We start from the raw sequence: 26,962 nt of genomic DNA, 5'->3' as shown, positions 1-26,962 counted from the left end.
ATTTGAAGAACACTTTTTCAATTTTTTACATAACGAGTTACCAATTACAACAGGAGCGAAATGTTGGACGGGGTAGTGGCAAACATATATAGGACACCGATAAGTCTGGAGCAGCAGTTGTCAGCGCTCAGCTGAAGATGGCAACGAATCTGTCTGCCGAAATACCGTGGAGAACTTTAGTCGTGACTTGGGCAGGCACCTGAGAACTCTACAAGTCAGAAATACGCCAGTAAAACATCATATCGCGTGACAATGATGTCTTTGGAAACGGAACACAAATGTATAGTCGTTCATTCTGTGGATCACGAAGGTATCGAATACCTGGAAATCTTTAGTCCATGTTGAATATTACGAGAACCACCTTGCTGCACTAAACGCACGCTTGTCCTGAGACTACAGCTTTTCCTTTTTTACTGTCCTGTGTCTGTTATCAAAGTTATTGCAGCAACAATAATTAAACGCCTTAAACTCAGAACAACTTCTCCATATATTAAATTTCAGTTGCTGATGTCTCCCTCTTTTCAAGTACCAGACCCATCGCAGTAGCAGGTCTCACCTCAAACATAAAGGTGTCCACTTCCTCCTGCAGCTCCTGGTCGTCAAGTTTCTGACCATCCTCAGAAGCGTCCAGCAGCAAGTCCAGAAAAGCCACACGTCGTTTTCTACCTGTAATCGTAATTAGGTTGTGAACGAGTATCCTTACCATAGACAACTCTGTATTATTCTGTCTGATTTCTAAACTGGAAAGCACGTACCTAGGTCGTCATCCTGCGGTGCCTTCACTTGAAACTCACTCGTTTTACGGGCTGATTTCCTCTCAGCTATCACCTGCAACACATAATGCATGTCAGATTGTTAGAGGTTTAATGGTATAGTAACCATCGCAAGCAATGGTCACTACCGTCTGCTGGAGGGAAGAAATGACGGCTTTTTAGTCAGTACTTCATAGCTAGCAAGTCTAACAATCGTCAACACTATTTACTTAATTATGCGTAAGTTGAATAAATGGGAACAGAACAAAAGTAAGCAAAACGCCGAAACTGATAACAATCGTCATGGTTAAACAGTGGCACGAGGTGCCTTTGTATTTTTAACTGCTAGAAATGCCGTGGAAAAGAACTATACAAAGGAAGCACCCTCTGGGGTAAAAGAGCTCTTGTGGAGTGCACATGGGGTTTTTAGTCTAGGCGGTAGTTTGAGATACTCTCACGAACACTTGCCAGCCGATACGCGTATTGAGAAGGCAGACCGCGTTCACAGCAAAGGCAGTTCGACTGTAAAAATTTTATCAGTAAACTGTCGAAGTGTTCGAAACAAAGGTCCCAAATTTAATGGCCTCCAGGAAAATTCTCAACTTCAAATTATTCTTGGAACTGAGAGCTGGCTAAAAACCCAAAGTCAACGGCTCCGAGATATTTATGATATTTATCGAGTCTTGGAATGTTTATCGGAAAGACATATTAGATGCCGTACGGGGTGGGGAGGTGTGTGTGTGTGGGGGGGGGGGGGGGAGGGGAGGGACGTTCACTGCAGTTGAAAAAAAAGTTGTCTGTACTGAAGTTGATACTGAGTGTGATAGTGATGATATCTGGTCTCGCATAACAGGTTACGTGAAACCAAGTTAGTTATTGGATGTTTTTAACGACCACCCGACTCCGTTGTGACAGTTCTAGAGTCATTCGAAGGAAATCTATGGTCAGTTGTGCATAAATACCCAGATCACACAATACTAGTTGGTTCTGACATTCACCTACCGATTATAGACTAGGCCTTTTTTGGATTTGTTGGAGGGGCTAAAACAGACAGTCTTTGAACACATTTTCCGAAAACTGTCTTGAGTAGCTAGTTCTGCAACCCACACGCAATAGAAGCATCTTGGACCTTGTAGCTAAAAACAGGACCGACTTTATCGATGGTGTCAGTATAGAGACCGGGATTATTGATCACGATGTGATCAGTGCGACTATCATTACGAAAGTTAATGAATCAAACTAGGAGAATGTTTCTGCTAGGAAGAGCAGGTAAGCAGTTATTAGAATCTCACTTAGACAATGAACTGCAATCATTTAGTTCCAGAATGCTGGACATAGAGGAATTATGGGCAAAGTTTAAACAGATTGTGAATCGTGATCAGGACAGGTATGTACCCAGTAAGTGGATTAAGAGCGGAAAAGACCCACCGTGGTTTAATAACGAAATTCGGAGAGTGCTGAGGAAACAAAGGCTGTAGCATACTCGATTCAAAAGAGGACGCACAAATGACGACAGGCAAGGATTAGTAGAGATTCGTGCGTCTGTAAAAAGATCTATGTGCGAAGCATACAACAGCTACCACAGTCTTACCATGGCTAAAGATCTGGCGGAGAACCAGAAAAATTTTTCTTGATGCAATAGTTTCCCAACAGCCGTATGTATTGTAGAAATTTATTTCATTTTATGAACTTCTACGTGCTACCAGTTTCGGCATCACATTGATGCCATCTTTAGGCCTCACTCGTCATAGTCGTGAAATCGCTATACACGGAAGGAGCCATGTAACTGGATCCGTGAATCACATCGTCCTGCAACAGCTCTTGGTGGGCAGGCTCCTTCCGTGTATAGCGATTTTATGACTATGACGAGTGGGGCATGAAGATGGCATCAATGTAATGCCGAAACTGGTAGCACGTAGAAGTTCATAAAATAAAATATATTTCTACAATACATACGGCTGTTGGTGAATTATTGCATCAAAAAGTTCATGCCAGCCGTCGTCCCATAATCCATAATGGATCAACGAAGAGAAAAAATTTTGGTCCTATGTAAAATCGTTGACCAGTATGGCTTGTCAGTAGAAGACAGCAAAAGGAAAGCCGAAGTTTTAAAGTCCATGTTTAAGAAATGGTTCACGCAGGAGAATCGTAGATACGTACCGTCGTTTGCCGATCGCACAGAGGCCCTTATGGATGACACTTTAATAAGGATCCCTGGCGTAGAGGAAAAACTGAAATAGTTGAAAACAAATAAGTCGTCAGGTCCGGATGGAATCACAGTTCGGTTTTACGTCATTGGCCCCGTAGATAGATTCCATTTATCGCGAATCTCTCGACCAGCGCAAAGTGCCAAGCGACTGGCAAAAAGCGCAAGTGACTCCTGTTTATAACAAGGGTAAAAGAACGGACCCACAAAATTACAGACCAATAACCTTAACATCGGTTTGCTGCAGAATTCTAGAGCACATTTTGAGTTGGAATATAATAGTTTTCCTAGAGACCGAGAAGCTCGTGTCCACGACTCAGCACGGATTTAAAAAGCATCGCTTGTGCGAAATTCAGCTTGCTCTTTTCTCTCATGATATATTGAGAACTATGGATGAACGGCAAAATGCAGATTCCATATTTATAGACTTCAGAAAAGTATTCGACACGGTACCCCGCTGGAGGCTGTAACCGGAGGTAGGTGCATACGGAATAGGCTCCCAGATATGTGACTGGCTAGAAGATTTCTTAAGTAATAGAACCCAGTACGTTCTCCTCGACGGCGAGTGTTCATGGGAGACAGGGGTAATTCAGGAGTGTCGCAGGAAGTCTGACAGGACCTGTTGCTACTTTCTGTATACGTAAATGATCTGACAGACTGGGTGGGCAGCTATACACAGTTTCGTCGCAGATGGTGCTGTGATGTGAAGGTGTCGAAGGACTGTAGGTTAATACAAGATGATCTCAAAATTTCTGGTTGGCGTGATGAATGTTAGCTGACTGTTGATGTAGAAAACTGTAATTTACTGAAATGTTCGAATACAGCGTTACTAGCGACCTGCTTAACACACTCACGTCGTTTAAATACGTCGCTTAAATATGTGGGTGTAACGTTGCGAAGCGATATGAAATGGAACGAGCATGTGAGGATTGTGGTAGGGACGACGAATGATCGACTTCGGTTCATTGGGAGAATTTTGGGAAAATGGAGGTCATCTGTAAAGCAGAGCGCATACGAGACGCTCGTGCGATCTATTCTTTTAGTACTGTTCGAGTGTTTGGCACCCGCACCAGATCGGATTGAAAGAAGACATCGAAGCAGTTCAGAGAGGAGCTGCTAGATTTGTTACCGGTAGGCTCGATCACCATGCAATGTTACGGATATGCTTCGGGAGGTCGAGTGGGAATCCCAGGAGGTAAGAAGACACTCATTTCGAAGAAAACTACTGAAAAAGATAAGAGAACCGGAAGTTGGAGCTGACTGCAGAACGATCCTACTGTCGCCAACATACATTTCGCGTAGGGCCCACGAAGATAACACGTGAGAAATTATCGTCCATACGGAGGCATTTAGACAGTCGGTTATTCCTCGCTGTATCTGCGAGTGGAACACTGAAGGAAATGACTAGTTGTGGTGCAGGGTACCCTCCGCCTCGCACTGTACAGTGGCTTGTGGAGCATGTATGTAGATGAAGATTATCGCATTATCCTGAAGTAGTTTTGTTGCGCTACGGTCCCGTGCTACGTGCTACGCGCCAGGGCTTCGTTCCCCAGAAAGTGCGGTACACAAAGCGTTAAAACACGATAACACACAGAACAACGGCTTCACGGTACACAGACAGCTGGCGCATACGACTTCCCTCCCTTAGATTAACTGACGACTGAGGCGACAGGAAACATATCTGGTCACAGAGATTAATAACAAATTATTAAATCGTGAAATCGGTGGACCCTGTACGGCAGAAGAAACGCAAAGAAAAAGAGAGAGGTAGGATTCTGAGTTAGTGAAAGAAGTGGATGTGGCGTGGTGGCAGTAAAGTACAGAACGGTTTGTCTGTGGTGATATCTTGCCCGTGACAGAACGAGGAAACTTCCTACTGTAGGGTGAAATAGCCATAGAGGTAGATGAAAAAATCTAAAACATTGCTTATCGTAATGAAATTCAGGTGATACATATCCCGTGTTAGGTTGTAGGTGAACAACTTTATGTGATAACAATGTCAGATAAGTTACTAAATGAGTGTTAACAATGCGAAAAATTTTCTTGTTCAATCAGGAATTAATTTCACGTGTTGGACGACACACAGTGGGGTATTCTCTTGTGCTTGAGAGCTCTTTGGCACTCCCCCTGCCACAGCACATCCAAATGGCATTCCCTCCTAAAGTTTTCTGTGTACGACTCAACTGTAGTCTTCTTCAAAGGGCCCGACACTTCATCAGTGCCCCGAGGGAGGAGGGGGGGGGGGGGGACGGGGAAGGGGGGGGTGCGTAATTTTCCTAGGCTAGGCTAGCTTCCGGTGCGATGTATGGAGCTGATTATAGACTGAAAGACTGACTGCCGATAGGCAAGACTTTTTTCTTTTCTACGAAATTGTCAGCTTCTTAAGTACTGCTGGGTCCCCAGAAAATCTAAAATGTAGCAATGTGGGGCCATTACATTACTACTCACGGGTGTACTGCCAGTGGACCTTTGGATCATTCCACGTACTTTCGGTTTTTTTTTATAGTGGTGTTTGTCTTTGTAGAATATCATTGCACACCGCGTTCCAGAATTGAATTTTAAATTGAACGACCTCCTTTCTACCAACAGGCTCGTTCTCGTGCTGGAAGAAGCAGAAGAATATAGCATCACGTCTAATAAGACACCAGATTTCGCGACTGCTTCATTTCTTCACTAATGCTCCAGATATTGCTTTGATTGTTATTCATATCTTAGGGGCAGTGTGAATCTCATATAGTGCATTTACCGACATCTACGAGCAGTCACATACTGCTAAGACACAGGAAAACATAAATAAAAATAATGATTGGCCGATACTATGAACAACCAGACAAATGGAAATGGAAGTGAAGCCACATGCTTCTTGACAGAGTGTAGGGGAACGATGCGGGAGACCCGCACCGCCATACTAGGCAAGGTCCTAATGGAGGTGGTTTGCCGTTGCCTTCCTCCGACCCTTAATAGGGATGAATGATGATGAGGAAGACGACACACCACCACCCAGTCATCGCGGGGATTTTGACAATCCATGACCCCGCCGGGAATCGATCCCGGGATGCGCTCGGGAAGCGAGAACGCTACCACGAGACCGCGAGCCGCTGACAACCAGACACAGCCATACAAAATTTGGCGAGAACAGTTGTCAATTCCTTGTTTGTAAAGCTGCAGAAAACGTACACAAAATTCGGAGGGAACATCTTTTCAATACTTTCTTCGTAAAATTGTAGAAAAGATTAATAAATACATTCTCTTGCCTTCTTGTTAAATCCTTAAAGCAAGGGGAATGAACATGTTACCAGTACCTTCTTTGTAAATCCGTGCAAAATTTTCAGTTGGTCGTAGTACTCTTTTGCTGACGAAGTCCTTTCGAAAATGAAATCAGACTGCATCCATGGATTAATCATTCTTTCCACGGTTAGTTCACTGATCCTGAAAATAATAAAAAGTATCACAACTTGTAAACTAATCCTTGCTCTGAAATTTGGGATAAATTTTAAGACAGTTAAACATTTGTCAAATTATCTGCACGATTTACCGTTTGCTGAATATGTACCACAGTTTTATATATAGGATGATTTTAATTACAGTTCCAGCTTCAAAACACTGTAAAACAAGAAACGCCGCTCCGAATGACGTCAGATTTGAACGGAATATGACTGAAGAAGGAAGAAACGTTGTGAAAACAAAGAATTGCAGTATACGGCGCTTTACGCGTCATAAAATAAATTGGTCTTCCTACAAATGACAAATGAATTGCAGTACAATGGCTACTTGACTTGCCTAGAAAACCATCCGTACTGTCCAATGCGCATGACTGCACAAGTTTGGCATTGAATAGTTGTGGCACACTTGAGTATGCCCGTCCACCACGGCAAGATCCTATTACATTGAATGAAAAAAAAACGAGTTTTGATTGTCTTGTGGTCAAAACCGCATAAAATCAACGACGACATTGGTTTTTAATTATCCTGAGGTCAAAAACAGCATAAAAGCAACAGTGAAATGGGTTTCTAGGATTTAGTACCTCAGTCGGTATAAACGGAACCCGAATGGATCTCTTTTTTGTCCGCGTGTCTGTCTTACAGTGTATCTGTCTGTCTGTCCGACTGTTAACACTTCTTTTTCTTCGGGAGGGGCAGAAGGATCATGTTAAAATTTATATCACATATTAGGGTCATTGGACCCTTGGCGAAGTAAGAAATTTAGGCTTCTCAGCCAACTCGATCAGAAGATATGGTCATTTGTGTCACATATTTACTTATGTCATATATTTACTTGCAAATACACTCATCAAAACATATGGTGTACTTCCCTTTACGGTAGACTCGTCAAATTTGGCAAGAAGCAAGGTTTCACAGTACAAGTAAAAGAAAAAATCCGAAAATTATTAAATTGTATTTATACCACATAAAAATATTTTCTTGTTATTAGAGGCTTCATGATCTGTTAAAAATATCAGAAAGTACCGTAGAGATTCTGATCTGGTTCTCAGTAACAGGTAGAGTGATTCTCGAGGAAGGTTCGTGTGTGTAATTTACAAATATTTCGTGGTGACTGGCTGAACTACGATGGAATGACGCCCCCTGCCGCTTTGAAAACGATGACTTTGTCACCTGGCTGTGACAGACGTTAAGGGCGATCGACTGCTGTTCTAGCGTCTCCAAGATGTAAAAGCAAAGTAATACTGGTAATTGGAGCAGGACTGCAGTACCATTGTTTGGAATGGGATTCCAATATCCTATAAAATATGCATTGAAGGACTCCACAGAACAAATCAAAATTTGCATAACAGCAATAATACTATGGCCGACAGTATTGTTTTCTTCTCTGGAGACATCCGTCGAATCTTACCAGCAATCGCAACAGGGACAAGAGAAGACGAATCCAACGCGTCTTGAATTGCCAGTTAGCATGACATCTTAACATAGCTCCAAAATTAATAAAATAAATGAAAAATTACAATGGCGAATGCAAAATTACATAAAAAATTGAAATTTAAAGTTAAAACATTCCTGAAAGTCTGGGAATTCCCAGGATCGATATCATGCCAGTGTCGATGTCGACAGAAGATGAAAAGCGTCCAGATTCTCGATTTCTACCTATTTACATCATTAAGTCTGTACAGAACCGTTGCTGCGCGAATAGTACTTGCACTTACCATGATTTTTAGTTGTCGTGAGACTGTCGGAAGACATTTTCAATATGCTGTCCACCGTTTTCTGCCACAAGTTGAAAACAGGAAACAGCATGTTTCACGACCGACTGGACTGTGTCAGTGGCCACGATCAGAGTGCGTTGAGCAATGCGTCTTCAGTCCTGCTACGTTCGTAATTGAGAGCACTGAATATAGCATCTTTCAGATAACCCCACAGCCAGAAGTCACATGGATTAATATCAGGTGATTGACGGCAGATAATTACAGCATTTCGAAAACGCCTGTGAAGCAGCTGCTTCCCGGCTGTGCAATGTGCAGAGGAGCGCCAACTTCCATAAAAATTATCCTATTCACATATCCAAGCTGTTGAAGCGCTGTAATGACGTAGGTGCGCAAAAGACTCACACAGCGTTTGCCAGTGACGGTACAAGAACAAGACGCGCAGCACCCATGTCCTCGAAGAAATATGGCCTTACGTTGAACGATGCCGCCTACCCGCACCACGCAGTTACCTATGCAAAATGAAGCGCCACCGGTTTAGGTGTGAACAGATATTCCGTTGCCCACACTCTGCAATTCTATATACAGGGTGGTCCATTGATCGTAACCAGGCCAAATATCTCACGAAATAAGCTTCAAACGCAAAAACTATAAAGAACGAAACTTGTTTAGCTTGAGGGGGGAAACCAGATGGCGCTATGGTTGGCGCACTAGATGACGCTGCCATAGGTCACGCGGATATCAAATGCGTTTTTTTTAAATAGGAACCTCTATTTTTTATTACATATTCGTGTAGTACGTAAAGAAATATGAATGTTTTAGTTGGACCACTTTTTTCGCTTTGTCGTAGATGGCGCTGTAATAGTCACAAACGTATAAGTACGTGGTATCACGAAACATTCCGTCAGTGCGGACGGTATTTGCTTCGTGATACATTACCCGTGTTAAAATGGACCGTTTACCAATTGTGGACAAGGTCGATATCGTGTTGATATATGGCTACTTTGATCAAAATGCTATGTATGCTGCTCGGTATCCCGGACGACATCATCCAAGTGTCCGGACCGTTCGCCGGATAGTTTCGTTATTTAAGGAAACAGGAAGTGTTCAGCCACATGAGAAACGTCAACCACGACCTGCAACAAATGATGCCCAAGTAGGTGTTTTAGCTGCTGCCGCGACTAATCCGCACATCAGTAGCAGACAAATTGCGCAAGAATCGGGAATCTCAAAAACATCGGTGTTGAGAAAGGCTACATCCACATCGATTGCACCCGTACCATATTTCTATGCACCAGGAGTTGCATGGCGACGACTTTGAACGTCGTGTACAGTTCTGCCACTGGGCACAAGAGAAATTACGGGACGGTGACAGATTTTTTGCACGCGTTCTATATAGCGACGAAGCGTCATTCACCAACAGCGGTAACGTAAACCGGCATAATATGCACTATTGGGCAACAGAAAATCCACGATGGCTGCGAGAAGTGGAACATCGGCGACCTTGACGGGTTAATGTATGGTGCGGCATTATGGGAGGAAGGATAATTGGCCCCCATTTTATCGATTCCAATCTAAATGGTGCAATGTATGCTGATTTCCTACGTAATGTTCTACCGATGTTACCTCAAGATGTTTCACTTGAAGCGGTATTGAACTGCATATTTCAAGACAGGTGGATTGGTCGTCGAAGCACCATACCATGGCTCGCATGTTCACCGGATAGAACGTCCCCGGATTTCTTTCTGTGGGGAAAGTTGAAGGATATTTGCTATCGTGGTCCACCGACAACGCCTGACAACATGTGTCAGCGAATTGTCAATGCATGTGCGAACATTACGGAAGGCGACCTACTCGCTTTTGAGAGGAATGTCGTTACACGTATTGCCAAATGCATTGAAGTTGACGGACATCATTTTGAGCATTTATTGCATTAATGTGGTATTTACAGGTAATCACGTTGTAACAGCATGCGTTCTCAGAAATGATAAGTTCACAAAGGTACATGTATCATATTGGAACAACCGAAATAAAATATTCAAACGAACCTACATTCTGTGTTTTAATTTAAAAAACCTACCTGTTACCAACTGTTCGTCTAAAATTGTGAGCCATATGTTTGTGACTATGACAGCGCCATCCAGCTAAAGTATTCATATTTCTTTATGTGCTACACGAATATGTAATAAAAAATGGGGTTTCCTATTTTTAAAAACGCAGTTGATACCCGTTTGACCCATGGCAGCGTCATCTAGCGGGCCCACCATAGCGCCATCTGGTTTTCCCCTTCAAGCTAGACTATCGTTCTTCGTAGTTTTTATGTTTGACGCTTAATTCGTGAGGTATTTGGCCCTGTCACGATCAATTGACCACCCTGTATATAAAAGTCTCTGCAGATGGAAATGGACTTCGTCTGTACACAGAATGTTCCAAGGCCATTTATTGTCATTTATTCCACTCGAGCAAGAAATTCTAAAGTAAAAGTTTGTCTGACTGGCGGGTCAGTATGAGGCAACTCCGGAATGTGGGTAATTTTGTATGGACAGCAATGCAGGATCTTCGTAGACATTTATGCACAGTGCACACACACATGTCTAAAGTTCGGGCAATTCCCCCTGCACTGAATGTTTGTACCCCAACGTCTAGCCTCACCCGTAATGTTGTTGTCACATCTTACACTCCCCTCTGCCACATTGAACTTCAAAGGAATCTGTCTTTTCAAATTTCATAATAATTTGCTCCATAACCATTGCAGAAATCGGACCAACGCCTCTTTTCATACCCTTGAGCGTCCAGAACTTCTGCAGGGCTACTAGTGCATAGCTACCGTCGTTGCTAAACATTTTTACCAGCAGCGTGCAATCCTGCATTGACATTGTCATGCTGGGCGTCTCAAACGCAACCTGAGGAACAGCCGTGTATCCTGAGTCTTTTATGTTCCCATATTCTGCCTCTCACAGCTCCATCTAGCGGTAAAATGTTCGTTAATTTTTTTGTTTCGGTAACATTTCCTTTTCTTCGATAATATTCCGTTCCAATTTGACTTCATTCTGAGCAATGGTTCAGACGTTTTCAGCGTACTGAAACTGGATCTTTAATTATACTCACCCTGTATTATTTTGAAGTTGTGTATATTGGGAGAATATTAAAAACACAGGAGGAACCACTTAATGATCGTTTACATGTTTATTCAAAGCATTGCCGACAACAGATGCGCATGCCCAACTTCAGATGCTTGCATTCACATGTGAGGCAGTACGTACTCTTTACCCCGTGATAGCTGCTGTTGCACCACGTGACAAATAATTATTTCTTTCTTAAAGTTACAGTTGATTAATTTTAAATGATATTTTTAGTTAGACACCGAAATGTGTGCTCTGCTTGTAAAAATGGTTACAGCAGGTACGAAAAAATAATCTTGAATTCGTACTTTCGTATATTCCGATGTTTTACTAGGAAAACTATGTACGTTCCAGTACACGTTATTTAATTTGATCAACAGCTTCGCATCATGAATCACATACAATAATGAATAATTTCACTTGTACTGTTCGCAAGTTTCACTCGGCAGTACTTCACAGTTATTGATCCAGACTTTTCTGGCGTACAAGCGCCGGTCATGAGCTTTATAAACAGTAACGTTTTTAAATGTCCATAGATTTTCTACGGAGCAGAGGCACACAAATGTTATCGTCATATCTACACGGTTGTTCAATGTTGAAATTAATGGAACAGAAACTTACAGTAGAACATATAGAAATCTGCTTATCCGTGACGTGTAGTAAATTTTCATTGCTTTTCTTTTTTTAATTTTTTGTTCTTACTTCTATGCATGACTGCACTTAAGTTAACCTATGAGCTTGAGTTGTACAGCAAATTAATTGAAATTTGACATAACATTGTAACATATCTGAATACATTATGTGTTAAAATAGTGTTACATATGTATACGTATTAACAGCAAGCTCAGGAACTTACAAGACCCTCTGCATAGAACGATATATTGGGAGTACATATTCTAATTACCAACTAGTACGGAGACACATTTACAATGTATCACTGTTTTTTCTCTAATGATACTTTTAGAGCTCAGGTAAATTGTTTCATGTAAATAATTCTAATACAAAGGTCACATAGTGAACTTAGGTAATGTATTAATAATCTTATGAATTGTACAACATAGCATGAAAGGTGGAAGTTTAGAAAGAGATTTTTATTTGCTAGTTCAGTCTGCTCATTCATCAGATGTTATGGTGTATTGTGTTGTATTGTACTGTATGAAACTGAGGACCTAGAAACCACGGAGAGGCTTCGTCCCCGCCGTAGCCCTCAGTGGTTCACAACCCCACAACAAGCCAGAGCAGTCCACTCACCCTACCGCCGCCCCACACCGAACCTAGGGTTATTATGCGGTTCGGCCCCCAGTGGACTCCCTGGGGACGTCTTACACCAGACGAGTGTAATCCCAATGTATGCGTGTAGAGTAATTGTGGTGTACGAGTACGTGGAGACAGTGTTTGCGCAGCAATTGTCGACACAGTGTAACTGAGGCGGAATAAGGGGAACCAGCCCGCATTCGCCGAGGCAGATGGAAAACCGCCTAAAAACCATCCACAGACTGGCCGGCACTCCGGACCTTGACACTTATCCGCCGGGCGGATTCGTGCCGGGGACCGGCAAGCCTTTCCGTCCGAAAATCAGTGCGTTAGATCGCACGGCTAACCGGGCGAGCTATGCTATCTTACACTGGTATATATGTATTTATATTTCTTCTAGCAGGTTCAACTTGTTACGTGTTTCTGTTACGTGTAGGATCTGTGCAGTGTTCTCCAGTTCTCCAGAAGCACGATCTTCACGTGGAGGATGTTACCCAAAAGCTCACTTACGATAGTTTTCCAGCCTTAATGCACCTTATGACATTTTCACATTAATGTGAATTATTCCTTCTTGCTACCAAGATTTTTTGCATTAGAACATATATTTGTAATTTGTAACTGGAAGCATCGATTCAAATTTTAAAAAAAAGTGATAGTGAGAAAAAATTAACTATTTCTCACACTGTTCAACAGTAGACTACATGGTGCCATCTTCACGCAGTACGTAAGAGTGCAGAATTCTGAAAACGAGTATTTGTGCCTGAAACGGGTTATGACTTTAATAAAGAAGTACCTCTTTTTAAAATAGTGACTGATATTTAATGTTATTTCTGTACATGCTGACTTACAAATAAACTATGGTTTCATAATAGCATTAAGTAAGCTATTGTCGTACAGTATTTATTGTGTTATCTGTAGAATTAAATCCTTGTCTTAAATGTTGGCTATTGTAAATGTCTAGGAAGAGATTAAAGTACTTCTTCGCAATTTAATTCACGACTTTTATTAAACAAAATACGATTTTACTCAAAGATAATTTCAATCTATCCTAGAAAAGTCGGTAGATACACTAATATTGTGTTATCTGTAAGTGAATAAGTTTCATTTCCAACACGTACCTGGTAACGGCGTTGACATAAGCAGATTGCGTCTGATTCTGAGCATTGACTGAAGTCCCCATTGCTGTTTCTGGTCATACGAGAAGGAAGCATCAGTCTAAAGGTATTTCAAATTCTTTTAAAAAGAAAATACAAAGAAGAATAAATGTCTGGAGCCTTATACATTATGAAAGTACCCTGTGACAAAGGAATCTGTTACGCTGGCAACAAATTTTTGACATACACTATTTTGCCTGAATATATTATTTTCTCGATGAAAATCACTTCGACGCTACACTTGTAAACCAAGAGTAATGCTTACATAAGAAAGCTTGCATATGACACTTGCAAACAAAATGTCAATAGCATACATTTGTTGCAGTAATGTGTATACAACCAGAGGACCCCAAAAATTAAAAAAAATAAGTCAGTAAATCCTTTCGATATTTTAAGAATTGATAATGAATAGACGTTAACTGACACATTAAATTCATCAAAAAAGGAAACAGTTTTTTATAAGATTTTCATTGCTTTTCTTTAGCAGCTCCGATTATCTTTGTTAAATAACTGCCCTTTTGTTTAAGCACAATCCTTGTTTTCGAAGATGCCAATTTAATCTTCCTAGTATTAAGTAAATTTATGACGTCGTACATTACTAATATCCTGATGGGTTTGTTTTTTTCCAGTTTTGTATTTATTTTCAGTCTATAATCATTTTATCTTGAAACTTTTCAATTGGGCCGTATTTGCATAAAAACAACCATGGGTATTGTGGGTCCGCTTAAGGGCAAGAAAGTTGTTTTTATTCATTTTCTTTACAAACTAATTTCAGCAACATTATCGGCACATCAGTGAGTTTTTCCTTCATCTAAAACATGCAAAATTAGCAACATTATGAACATTGTAAAACATTATTACATCTGTACTGTGTTTCCAAATACTGTATTTTGTCAATAGTTTTATAATACCTTATTTAAGTCACAGCATGGTTTCTACGTTGGTTATAGTTGTTCCTAGCATGTTTTCTGTGTTTTGCCGCCATTTCTTTCGCATACTGCACGTCATCAACTGCATAAGCTGTTGTTATTAACAGATACGAAAAAGTGGACTTAGATAAGTTTGCGATACGCTATTGGGAATTGCAGTGATGTGGATACAGTTTTGGTGTGCACATGTTGTTATGTAATTTTTCATGTATTCACGTTCATTGGTCTGCTTGCAGATACCTTTAAACACATAAAAACGTAATTATTACAACTTGGTCATAATTCAGAATATTACGTCATTGTATTTTGCGATACATTCTCACAACACACGCGAAGAGCCAGATGGCGTAAAGTTTTGAATTATGACGAAGATGTAAAAGTTACGTTTTTCTACAAGCCGACCAAAGAACACTAGGACAGGGCAAGTTACGTAACAAACTAGTGCATACCAAAACTGTACCCACAACACTACTACGTTCTCGAGTAGTATAACGCTGACGTATGTAAGGCAACTTTTTCATATTTGTTAATAACAACCGCTCATACAGCTGCAGATGTAATGCTGTACGACGAAGAAACGGCTCCAAAACACAGAAAATATGCCGGAAACAACGGTCAGTGGAGAAGCCGTGCTCTGAGACTTAAAGGAAATAAGTTATTATAAAACTGTTCGTCATGTTTCAGAATAAAGAAAAAAAACAATGGTAATTGGGATACTGTGGCTGAAACTAGTTGGGGGGGGGGGGGGGGGGGAGAATAAAATTAAAAGTATTTTTCACCAAGGCGGACCTTCAATCCACATTGTTGTTCAGTCTATAACTTAGAAACAATTCCACAAATTTTATTAGGTGGATCTATATTTTTCAACACAAGATGCGGCGAAAACATCGTAGAGTCATATTGGCCCAAGTTCATTTAAAATTCTGAAGTGGTTTAGAACCACTATATTTGTATAATTTCAATTTTGTTTGCTATAATGTATGTACAATAATAATGGTTATTACTAAGTGTTGTAGCAGTCTCGGAATGTTCCACCCTTCCACCAAGGCTGGGACAGGAAAACGGGGCCCACGTGTGGAGCCGCTGATACGGATCCCACACTGGTGAGCAATATTCAAGCAGTGGGCGAACAAGTGTACTGTGACCTACTTCCTTTGTTTTCGGCTTGCATTTCCTTAGGATTCTTCCAATGAATCTCAGTCTGGCATCTGCTTTACCGACGATCACCTTTATATGCTCATTCCATTTTAAATCACTCCTAATGAGTACTCCCAGATAATTTATGGAATTAACTGCTTCCAGTTGCTGACCTGCTATTTTGTAGCTAAATGATATGGGATCTATCTTTCTATGTATTCGCAGCACATTACACTTGTCTACATTGAGATTCAGTTCCCATTCCCTGCACCATGCGTCAATTCGCTGCAGATCCTCCTGCATTTCAGTACAATTTTCCATTGTTACAACCTCTCGATACACTACAGTATCATCTGCAAAAAGCCTCAGTGAACTTCCGATGTCATCCACAATGTCATTTATGTATATTGTGAATAGCAACGCTCCTATGACACTCCCCTGCGGCACACCTGAAATCACTCTTACTTCGGAAGACTTCTCTCCATTGAGAATGACATGCTGCGTTCTGTTATCTAGGAACTCTTCCATCCAATCACACAATTGGTCTGATAGTCCATATGCTCTTACTTTGTTCATTAAACGACTGTGGGGAACTGTATCGAACGCCTTGCGGAAGTCAAGAAACACGGCATCTACCTGTGAACCCGTGTCTATGGCCCTCTGAGTCTCGTGGACGAATAGCGCGATCTGGGTTTCACACGACCGTCTTTTTCGAAACCCATGCTGATTCCTACAGAGTAGATTTTTAGTCTCCAGAAAAGTCATTATACTCGAACATAATACGTGTTCCAAAATTCTACAACTGATCGACGTTAGAGATATAGGTCTATAGTTCTGCACATCCGTTCGACGTCCCTTCTTGAAAACTGGGATGACCTGTGCCCTTTTCCAATCCTTTGGAACGCTACGCTCTTCTAGAGACCTACGGTACACCGCTGCAAGAAGGGGGGCAAGTTCCTTCGCGTACTCTGTGTAAAATCGAACTGGTATCCCATCAGGTCCAGCGGCCTTTCCTCTTTTGAGCGATTTTAATTGTTTCTCTATGCCTCTGTCGTCTATTTCGATATCTACCATTTTGTCATCTGTACGACAATCTAGAGAAGGAACTACAGTGCAGTCTTTCTCTGTGAAACAGCTTTGGAAAAAGACATTTCGTATTTCGGCCTTTAGTCTGTCATCCTCTGTTTCAGTACCATATTGGTCACAGAGTGTCTGGACATTTTGTTTTGATCCACCTACTGTTTTGACATAAGACCAAAATTTCTTAGGATTTTCTGCCAAGTCAGTATATAGAACTTTACTTTCGAATTCATTGAACGCCTCTCGCATAGCCCTCCTCACACTACATTTCGCTTCGCGTAATTTTTGTTTGTATGCAAGGCTTTGGCTATGTTTACGTTTGCTGTGAAGTTCCCTTTGCTTCCGCAGCAGTTTTCTAACTCGGTTTTTGTACCACGGTGGCTCTTTTCCATCTCATCCAACGCATATTGTACGATGGTTTTGAACTTTGTCCACTGACCCTCAACACTATCTGTACTTGAGATAAAACTTTTGTGTTGAGCCGTCAGGTACTCTGTAGTCTGCTTTTTGTCACTTTTGCTAAACAGAAAAATCTCCCTACCTTTTTTAATATTTCTATTTACGGCTGAAATCATCGATGCCGTAACCGCTTTATGATCGCTGATTCCCTGTTCTGCGTTAACTGTTTCAAATAGTTCGGGTCTGTTTGTCACCAGAAGGTCTAATATGTTATCGCCACGAGTCGGTTCTCTGTTTAACTGCTCAAGGTAGTTTCCAGATAAAGCACTTAAAAAAATTTCACTGGATTCTTTGTCCCTGCCACCCGTTATGAACGTTTGAGTCTCCCAGTTTATATCCGGCAAATTGAAATCTCCACCCAGAACTATAACATGGTGGGGAAATCTTCTCGAAATATTTTCCAAATTATCCTTCAGGTGCTCAGCCACAACAGCTGCTGAGCCAGGGGGCCTATAGAGACATCCAATTACCATGTCTGAGCCTGCTTTAACTGTGACCTTCACCCAAATCATTTCACATTTCGGATCTCCGTCAATTTCCTTCGATACTATTGCACTTCTTATCGCTATAAACACGCCTCCCCCTTCATTGTGCAGCCTGTCTCTGCGGTATACATTCCAATCTGGTTCAAAATGGTTCAAATGGCTCTGAGAACTATGGGACTCAACATCTTAGTCCCCTAGAAATTAGAACTACTTAAACCTAACCAACCTAAGGACACCACAGACACCCTTGCCCGAGGCAGGATTCGAACCTGCGACCGCAGCAGTCCCGCGGTTCCGGACTGCAGCGCCAGAACCGCTAGACCACCGCGGCCGGCCATTCCAATCTGAGTTTAGGATTTCATTACTGTTTACGTCTGGTTTCAGCCAACTTTCTGTCCCTAGTACTATATGGGCGTTGTGACCGTTTATTAATGAGAGCAGTTCTGGGACCTTTCTATAGACGCTCCCGCAGTTTACTATTAGCACATTAATATTGTTATTCCCTGTTGCATTTTGCCTACTCCTACCTTGCCGCGTCTCAGGAGGCGTCTTGTCGGGCCTAGGGAGGGAATTCTCTAACCTAAAAAACCCCCATGTGCACTCCACACGTACTCCGCTACCCTTGTAGCCGCTCCCGGCGTGTAGTGCACGCCTGACCTATCCAGGGGGATCCTACATTTCTCCACCCGATAGCGGAGGTCGAGAAATTTGCACCCCAGATCTCCGCAGAATCGTTTGAGCCTTTGGTTTAAGCCTTCCACTCGGCTCCAAACCAGACGACCGCGATCGGTTCTGGGAACGATACTACAAATAGTTAGCTCTGATTCCACCCCGCGAGCGAGGCTTTCCGCCTTCACCAATAACGCCAACCGCCTGTACGAACTGAGGATGACCTCTGAACCCAGACGGCAGGAGTCATTGGTGCCGACATGAGCAACAACTTGCAGTCGGGTGCTCCCAGTGCTCTCTATCGCCGCCGGCAGGGCCTCCTCCGCATCTCGGATGAGACCCCCCGGCAAGCAGACTGGCCTTCTTCCCCGACCTTTCCGCTATTTCCCTAAGGGGCTCCATCACCCGCCTAACGTTGGAGCTCCCAATAACTGATAAACACCTCCCCCCGTGTGCCTGCTAGGACCTTGCTGCAGGAGCAGCCACATGTCCTCTCACAGGCAGAGCGGGCGATGCCACACGGCCAGCCTCCACATTTACCCTCCGCCTCATGCGCCGCGAACGCCGCTGAACCCGCCACTCCCCTTGGGGAGAGGAAGGCCCAACTGCGCCCGGTACCCGCGAAGATGTCTCGACAGCAGGGACAGTGGGTGAAGCATGTAACACCTGGGGTGTTGCTGTGCAGACAATTAGAGAAGGTAAATATATACTTGTTGTTCTCACGTCCTCAATACGAACTTATTACTGGACTCACACACAGCTCTCTCTCTCTCTCTCTCTCTCTCTCTCTCTCTCTCTCTCTCCCTTTCCGTGCATCTTATATCCCACCTTCTGTCCACAGCAGTACCAAAACGGAATAAATCAGACAACTGTCTGACCATCACACACAGCTTCTAGCGACCACTTTCCGGCCAACCGCGTCTGCCTGCTCGCAACCATAAGAGAAAACACACTCCAGCTACCTACTACACTTTAAGTGACCACTTCCTCGTTTCGTAGGTAGCCTGCTCAAGTAAGGTGACTAGGTCCGCGCTATTCATTGGCTGGGCTGAACCCGCACGGAAGACTACAGACAAAGACGTAAGTGTAGCTAATGTGGTAGAGAAGATGCGGAAATCGCTCGATGTGTTACCGAAACATAAGCAAACGTGCGTGCCAGTAATCGACATGTATTTAAATGGAACTTATGAAACATGACTGATCAAAGCAGACACCTTTCAGATTTAATGATCTATATTTACAAAACAGGAACAGATCAACTATAGACAAAATATTCGCCCTGCGTCAAATTTTGGAAAATAAATGGGCAAATAATAAACCAGTTCAAAAGCTTTTCATAGATTTTACAAAAGTATATGATTCAGAATTACAATCAAAATTGTACAGAATTCTTTTGGAACATGGAATACCAAAGAAGTATGTTAGACTTATAGAGGCGAGTTTGAAAAACTCAAAAGGTAGTGTACGCGTGGGGAAATTGTAGTCAGAAGAATTTGTAATAAAGAAAGGACTTAAGCAGGGAAATGCCCTGTCTCTGCTACTTTTTAATTTAGTCCTACAATATATTGTACGAATGGCAGCAGATAATTCAGGGGGTGTGGAGTTAAATGGAAATATTAAGATATTAGGGTATGCAGATGATCTAAACATCATCAGCGATAGGAAAGAATCTGTAACAGCAAATGCAAATGCGTTAACCAAGGCTAGTGAAGATGTAAGTCTAAGGATAAGTGAAGACAAAACTAAATACCTGGTTACTACTAGAATGCCAACAGCAGTAGATCAGGAAATGTTAAGAGTTGGAGACATGCAGTTTGAAAAAGTGAACACATTTAAGTATTTAGGCGTGGACATCACTTCGAGAAATGAGATTGAATCCGAACTGAAGAAGAGATTACGGGCGGGAAATGCGTGCTACTTCTCACTGTATAGATTACTTTCATCACGGATATTGTCTAGGAATTTAAAGATTAGAATATACAAAACTATTATTCTACCAGTTAAGCTGTATGGGTGTGAGACTTGGTCTCTCACTGTGCAAAATGAAAAGCCGTTTCGAGTATTCGAAAACAAAATTTTGAGGAAAATTTTAGGAGCAAAAAGGGATGACATTTGCGGAGAGTGGCGAAAACTGCATAACGAAGAGGTTCACGAACTCTACTCAAGCCCTGACATAATCAATATTATTAAATCACGTAGGCTGCGATGGACGGGTCACGCAGCTCGAATGGATGAGGGCAGGGCAGCGCGCAGAGTACTGGTAGGGCACTTAGAGGGAAAACATCTTGTGGGGAGACCGAGGTGTAGACGGGAGGACAATGTGAAGTCTAATTTGAGGAGCCTAGGTATTGAAGGTGAATGGATGGAAATTGCCCAAGACAGGGACTGATGGCGAAAATACGTTGCTGCGGTAATGGACTCTCGAGTCCGGTATGACCAGTGTGTGTGTGTGTGTGTGTGTGTGTGTGTGTGTGTGTATGTACAAAACACATATGGGCACTACTTCTGGTCTAGCTTAGAGCTGAAAACTCACTGATCGGAGAGGATTATCGAAGTAAACATTGTTAGTCTCACAATTTTGGTACTGTCCACATATTACGTCCGGGAAAAGCAGTTTCAGCTAGTTCACTATTCATATGTACCTCTTCCCTTGGTTCGAATCCATTTAGAATAGGAATAGGATCAGGTTGCTTACCACGAGCAACTGTTTTTTGTTGGTACATCTGGTGGCGATTGTCCAAACCAGTAACAAAAAACTTGGAAAGGTTGAGCTATTGAAACATGTTTTCAGATAGCATACTGGGCAGTAGCAATATATATTTGAATAGGTAAAAATGATGTTGCTATGCAACTACACACTTTCAAAGTCAGTCTACATTATAGTGCCCCATGCTGCACTGATATTGCTAAGTCGTGGAGTCACGCAATCAAAACGGCATGACACTTTGAGGTAATGCACATTCGTGGTAAGAAATTGGAACTGCTATGCTTCCATTCACCAATTTTCAAAATTAGTGAAATATAATATAGTTCTTTGAATTCTCAGTAATACTTTCAGGCTGAAATGCCAACACCCTTCTCGTGTTTGGACATGCAGAGACTATTATAACACTTTACATAACATTATGTTTGTTTTGTTGATGTATCTTTTCACAAGATTTGCAATTGACGTTGACATAGACATTGTGCCACTAATACATTTTTTGCAGATAATTTGGTTCTTAAATTAAAAATATGTCATTTTCTGCGGTTATTGGCTTGATCGGGTTACTTCTGCTACAGTACCTCATTTAGGACTAAACGTGAAGCTTAAACCACTTGTTTACGTGTTATTTTTAGCCACACATTTCGATAACAATTAAGACATGGAATACCGTTTGGGCACTTCATCTGAGAGTTCAGTCATGTTTTGATGGAAGTGTGTGTGCGTGTGTAGAGAATAACATTGTGACACTTGACATAAACATTGCATTTTTGGTGTTATAATGTATTCTGCGGACGTTTTAATCACGGAAAGAACACTGAGACATCTGACAAGCATTATAGAACAATTTAGATGTGGAAAGCATTTCAAGGACCGTTGCACCTTACGCCAAGTATTGTACAATAAGAAAACTGTGAACATACACAAGTGCTGCTTAAACTGTGTGTGTGTGTGTTTGTGTGTGTGTGTGTGAGTGAGTGTGTGGCTGACGTATTTTAAATATGGAAATACTGCAAGTTACCCCCTGAACATGACAGAAGAAATGTCAGGTCGTTTTGATATTTTTGAGCACGATCTAGGTGGCTACTCCAGCGTCATGTATGATTGGATGTTTCATTTTAATAGCTTGTAAGGTATCAGGATGACTGGCTGTCTCATTTTAATGCCTTCTTAAATGCTGGGCTGTGACTGGTTGGAGATGGCAGTGGAGAGATGTGGGGGGGGGGGGGGGGGGGGGAGGGGCGGAGACAAGATGATGTGAAGAAAGGATGTGTGCCTTGCAATGTGATGGTGACGTCATAGATAAGGAGGGGCGTGACTTGTGATGTCATGGGTAGTGTAGCTATGTAGTTTCTATATTACAAGCAATTTTTAAGGAAATTTTCGATTCAGAATCCTCATAGCATTCCTACTCTGGGTAAAAAGTTTTTTTTATTTCTTCATCGAATTGAACTACATTAAAAACCGTCAGTATAACACACTAATGACAGGATTGCAAAGGTGTTTTTTTTGTCGTTCCCGAACATCTGATCCTCTGCCATTATGTCACCCGTTCAAAATACAAGCAACAGGAATATCTGATCAGCTGTGAACAGCTGACTTTATTACACCAATTCAAAGCACGAGCAACAGAACGTTTAGAATGAAATACACCTTTGAAAGTCTTTTCTCAGGGGGTTTTGAATGTAAAAAGAGGCTGGCACCCAAAGTGGAATCTGCAAAGTGTGGAGAGAGACAAACAGCAATATGGTTGTTTGTATATTAGCGAGGCGTGAAATGATGTCTACGTAGGTGAGGTACATGACAGAATATTAGATGGTGGAGACTAAGCACAGTACACTGATAATTCCTCTTTCAGCAATGAACATATCTGTTCAGATGCAGAGTACTTGAATGAATGTTCTACTCTTTTTTACTTGTTGTTCACGTCAGATAAGTTAATGATACCATGTTTACTTACCACATATAATGTCCAGGGCACAGCGGGTAATGAACGGGTAGATATCAAACGCTTTTCCATCAGCCTGGGGTTTAAGTTTCTCAACTAGAATCTCTCCATTTTCAGCGAATATTTCGACGAAGTTGTCTAATATGCGGAAGTGGAATGCAGGGGTTATCATTTTACGATGCATGTGCCACTTGGAACCTGTAAACGTAAAACTCGATCTTAGTAACAGTAGACAGTCATCGATACTAGGGACGAAATAAAGAACAAATTCGAGCCCTTTCTGGCACTGTAGAACAGCCTCCAGTACTTCTTGCAGTTAGCAGTTGACGTTTTTATGCTGTGGGAGACAGAATGCCTTTTCAACAGCATCCACCTTAAGACGTACAGCTGCAACCGTGATGGAAAATAGGTGGGAAAGGAAGCGGAGGTGCGGACACAGTTACGAAATATAATCCTGTTACGTAAATAAATATGGGTTTTCAAAAAAATCTGAAAAATAAAAAAAAATTATAATCTATGAACACACAATGAAATCTTCACTGAAAGTGTGTATGTTTCTAGCTCAGACTTCGTGTAAAAAATCATATGCTGAGCAGTGACGATGCTCAACGCCCACGCGCGCGTTTGTTTGTGATCGTTTGTGTGTGTGGGGAGGGGGGGGGGGGTGAGTGAGGAGGCTTTCTCTTTTCCTTCTGTTGTTCGTACAGTATGACAACAATTACTAACCAAAGGACGACAATGCAGAATCGATCTATTTGCGACGTTATGAAACATTTTTTTAAAACTTTACTTCTACCACTAATATCAGTGTCCAATGAGAAGTTCAGGCAGGCAGGCGCTATAGAGGTCTAAAACTCAGAAGACTCTCACAACAGTAAAGTAAATAATGATGTTACCATATTTAACCAAAATATTAGTGGATTAAAGAAAAAAGTAGATTCCCACTAAAGTAAAGTGTGTCATATACATGATCTATGGAACAAGTACTAATCTAATCTAATCTAACTGTGAAACTTTCACTGCGACTACCGAATAAATTTTTTGGCTCATCTACATTGTACATCTCTTGGTTATCCTGTTATTTTCAATAAAAATTAAATTAAGTTCACTGATATGAATAATCAGGAACATAATTTTGTTACGTTGGATATAACAATGTCAAATAATTTTACCTATTAATTAATCAATCATACACAATTTAACAGCGGTGTGGTGAAGACTGTCCTTTTTGATTTTGTAATTTCGGCCTAAGAATGACTCCAGGGCCGTTTATTGTCTAAGATCATTATAAATTTCAATAAATACTGCCTGTATTAAATTGAAAGTTCTGCGTATGTTCATAGAACTAAAAGCTTTAAAAAGAAGTCCGACTCAGTCGGAATAATTCAAAGGACCCAAACTACCAAAGTCCATTCGTGCCTGGTATGCACTGTCCTATCAGAGTTCAAGACCGACTCGAAGTACTGACAAAAAATTCTAGTGATCGCTGTTTGAAAAAATCTAAGTCAGAAATGCCAAGCACCTAAATCACTGCCCAGAGAGACACAAATCTCGCTTCATCAAAGGCCTCCAGTACACCACCCTCGAGGAAAAAACGGAGGCCCCCTTTATAGACAGCACCCTGATTTCCCCTTCATCGGGACGAGGAACTCTTAACATCATTCCATAGTCCGATTCACGACTTTATCAGTGTGTGCTCTACTAAAAATAAAGACATCAAAAAATTTGCGATGAGACACTGATTAAAATGATATGTTATAATAAATTTGTACATGACGGAGCTCCAGCAATCATAATTCAAGTGAAAGCAGTTTTCATATTATCAGGACTATATTTTTAGAACACTGTGTCTTGAACATTTATTGCATTCACGTAAGTGGCACATCATCCTCATAGGGAAAAAAAGGTGCTCTTTCTGCCAGTGCCATCCAAATTTATCTAGCTCTAACAGAATTTAAATTATGGGCAGACCGTGCAAAAATGTAATTTATTACTCAGAAACGACAATTACACCCTGAAAACGTACCAATTTAAATATTGTTCATATGTGTGGTTACTTCTTCTAACACATACTGCAATGTTATTTGTGTATCTTTTTTGAATGATTAGTTAAGGTGACTTTAATTGTTTATTTGTGTGATTCTCACTGGGTAATTAAATGAATAAATAAATATGTGAGTAGTGCATGCGATTCACCTTGATGAGGATGATATTAGAATAAATTTTTTGATTGCAAATGGCGTTACAGATTCCTTCACCGCTCACTAACTAATTAGATACCTCACTACCAAAGTCTAACTATAAATATAAATAATCTTCTACTTGAGCACTGTAATGTGTCCGACCATGGTTTGCAGTAGGTTTAGTGGCTTATGTTCAAACAGTGCGAGTAAATGTGTCTCACTATGACGCATTGCGGGAAATGCTAACGACATTCGTCATGTAACGCCCGGACGCTGGTGCATCTGATAGAAGCCGCTACCGCCACGCCCAGGTGCCACGTCCAAGTTCCCATCAAACTTCAAAGCGGCGCTCAGACGATCAGCCACGAACTCAAACCAGGGCTAGACCCCTTAGGGATCGTCTGAATCGGTTATACCACGTGTTACTTTATCTATCAGTAGTTTGCGTTTGTTAGCAGCCATAGTGAAACATATTACCTCTTCCAATTCTAAGAAAATCTGAAACTTATCCAGAGTAACTTGCTAGGAAATAGATACTATATACGAAGCTTCCTATCGACTAACCCACTGCCTCTCCAAAGATCCCAAAATGAACCACGATACCAAATATTACAAAAATAAGTCATGAGAACTAAGACGATAAATTAATTTAATTTATATCCTTACTTTCAGCAGATGTCACTCGTAAAGTGATATGACGTCATGGTTGCTGCACCGTAACAAGCCGACTGAAACAATAGGCTACGAAACATACAACGTACTTAGATTTGGTGCGCTTAAAAAATGTCATGCAGTATCATTCTAATTTCGACAAGGCGAAACACGTAACTCCAATTATACACAACCACGAATGTCACTTTCAAAGTAAGAATTCCTAAATATTTCACTAATATATACGAGCAGATCTGTAAATGGCAATTTCATTGTTGTGATACTGACCATGTTTATTATTCTGTGTTTAAGAACTATAAACTAAATTACACAATACAACGTTTCCTTGGTTTCGTGGCATCGTACAGGAATCAAGTACAAATCGAATCATTATATTGTTTCTATAGCGGTCTCCAACATGAACCATCTCTGTCCATTAAGTGATCTTTGACTTTGTAATTTACTGAACAGCATTTGTTGATAAATAGTATCCTTAAGGTATATGTATGATAGTCAACTGAATTTCCGTAATTCCTGCTTCTGTCTTAGTGAAAACTCTGATACAGGCTCCTTACCTGTGCTGGTGAGGAGGCCCTGCCCCAGCCACGGGTACAGGAAGACGTAGAAGTGGGACTTGTCTATTATCTCGCTGCTGGACAGTACTTTCTGAAACACCGCGAAATACAAATCAGATTTTATATAGCTGGTAAGCTTCATGAATGGATAACTGCAACAACTAACTGAAACAACAACAACCTTTCGACTGCTTTACGTTCATCGCTCATTTGTTTTTAAAACGAGGTATTTCATTGTATACAGGGTGTATCATAATTAATGGCGTAAACGCATACAGTTGAAAGTACACGACACTATAAGCAAAAAAGTCTTAGTAAACATGGGGTCGAAAATGCATACCTGAAGAGCTACAAGCATTTTTTCATCTTCGGTACTATGAAACAAATCTCTTCTACTGCAAGGTCTTTGCTTTCCATATTCTGAAATTGGTAGTATGGACCAAAATAAGAAAAAAATGTCCAGCAAACATGTGCTCTAAAACGCATACCTTAAAAGTTA

The 26,962-nt window shown here is 41.3% G+C and overlaps 1 protein-coding gene across 3 annotated transcripts in view; it reads right to left on the bottom strand.

The window, feature by feature from the left end:
* Positions 1-26,962, bottom strand: part of LOC126412813 (cytochrome P450 4C1-like) — a 510,424-nt gene that overhangs the window by 145,051 nt on the left and 338,411 nt on the right. For 2 of the 3 annotated variants that reach the window (XM_050082597.1, XM_050082596.1), the window contains exons 3-8: positions 26,464-26,554; positions 23,067-23,252; positions 13,608-13,677; positions 6,261-6,387; positions 756-828; positions 557-666 (exon numbers count right to left, since the gene is read on the bottom strand). The exons of the other annotated variant lie outside the window; for it this stretch is intronic. In XM_050082597.1, coding sequence (XP_049938554.1) covers positions 557-666; positions 756-828; positions 6,261-6,387; positions 13,608-13,677; positions 23,067-23,252; positions 26,464-26,554 — 657 coding nt within the window. The remainder of the gene's footprint in view (positions 1-556; positions 667-755; positions 829-6,260; positions 6,388-13,607; positions 13,678-23,066; positions 23,253-26,463; positions 26,555-26,962) is intronic. 3 annotated transcript variants of the gene reach the window in all.

This window comes from Schistocerca serialis, chromosome 7 (assembly GCF_023864345.2).
Source record: "Schistocerca serialis cubense isolate TAMUIC-IGC-003099 chromosome 7, iqSchSeri2.2, whole genome shotgun sequence".
Classification (NCBI taxonomy): Eukaryota; Metazoa; Arthropoda; class Insecta; order Orthoptera; family Acrididae; genus Schistocerca; species Schistocerca serialis.
Note: the sequence above shows the minus strand (reverse complement) of the source record. Positions and strands in the feature narration are given on the sequence as shown.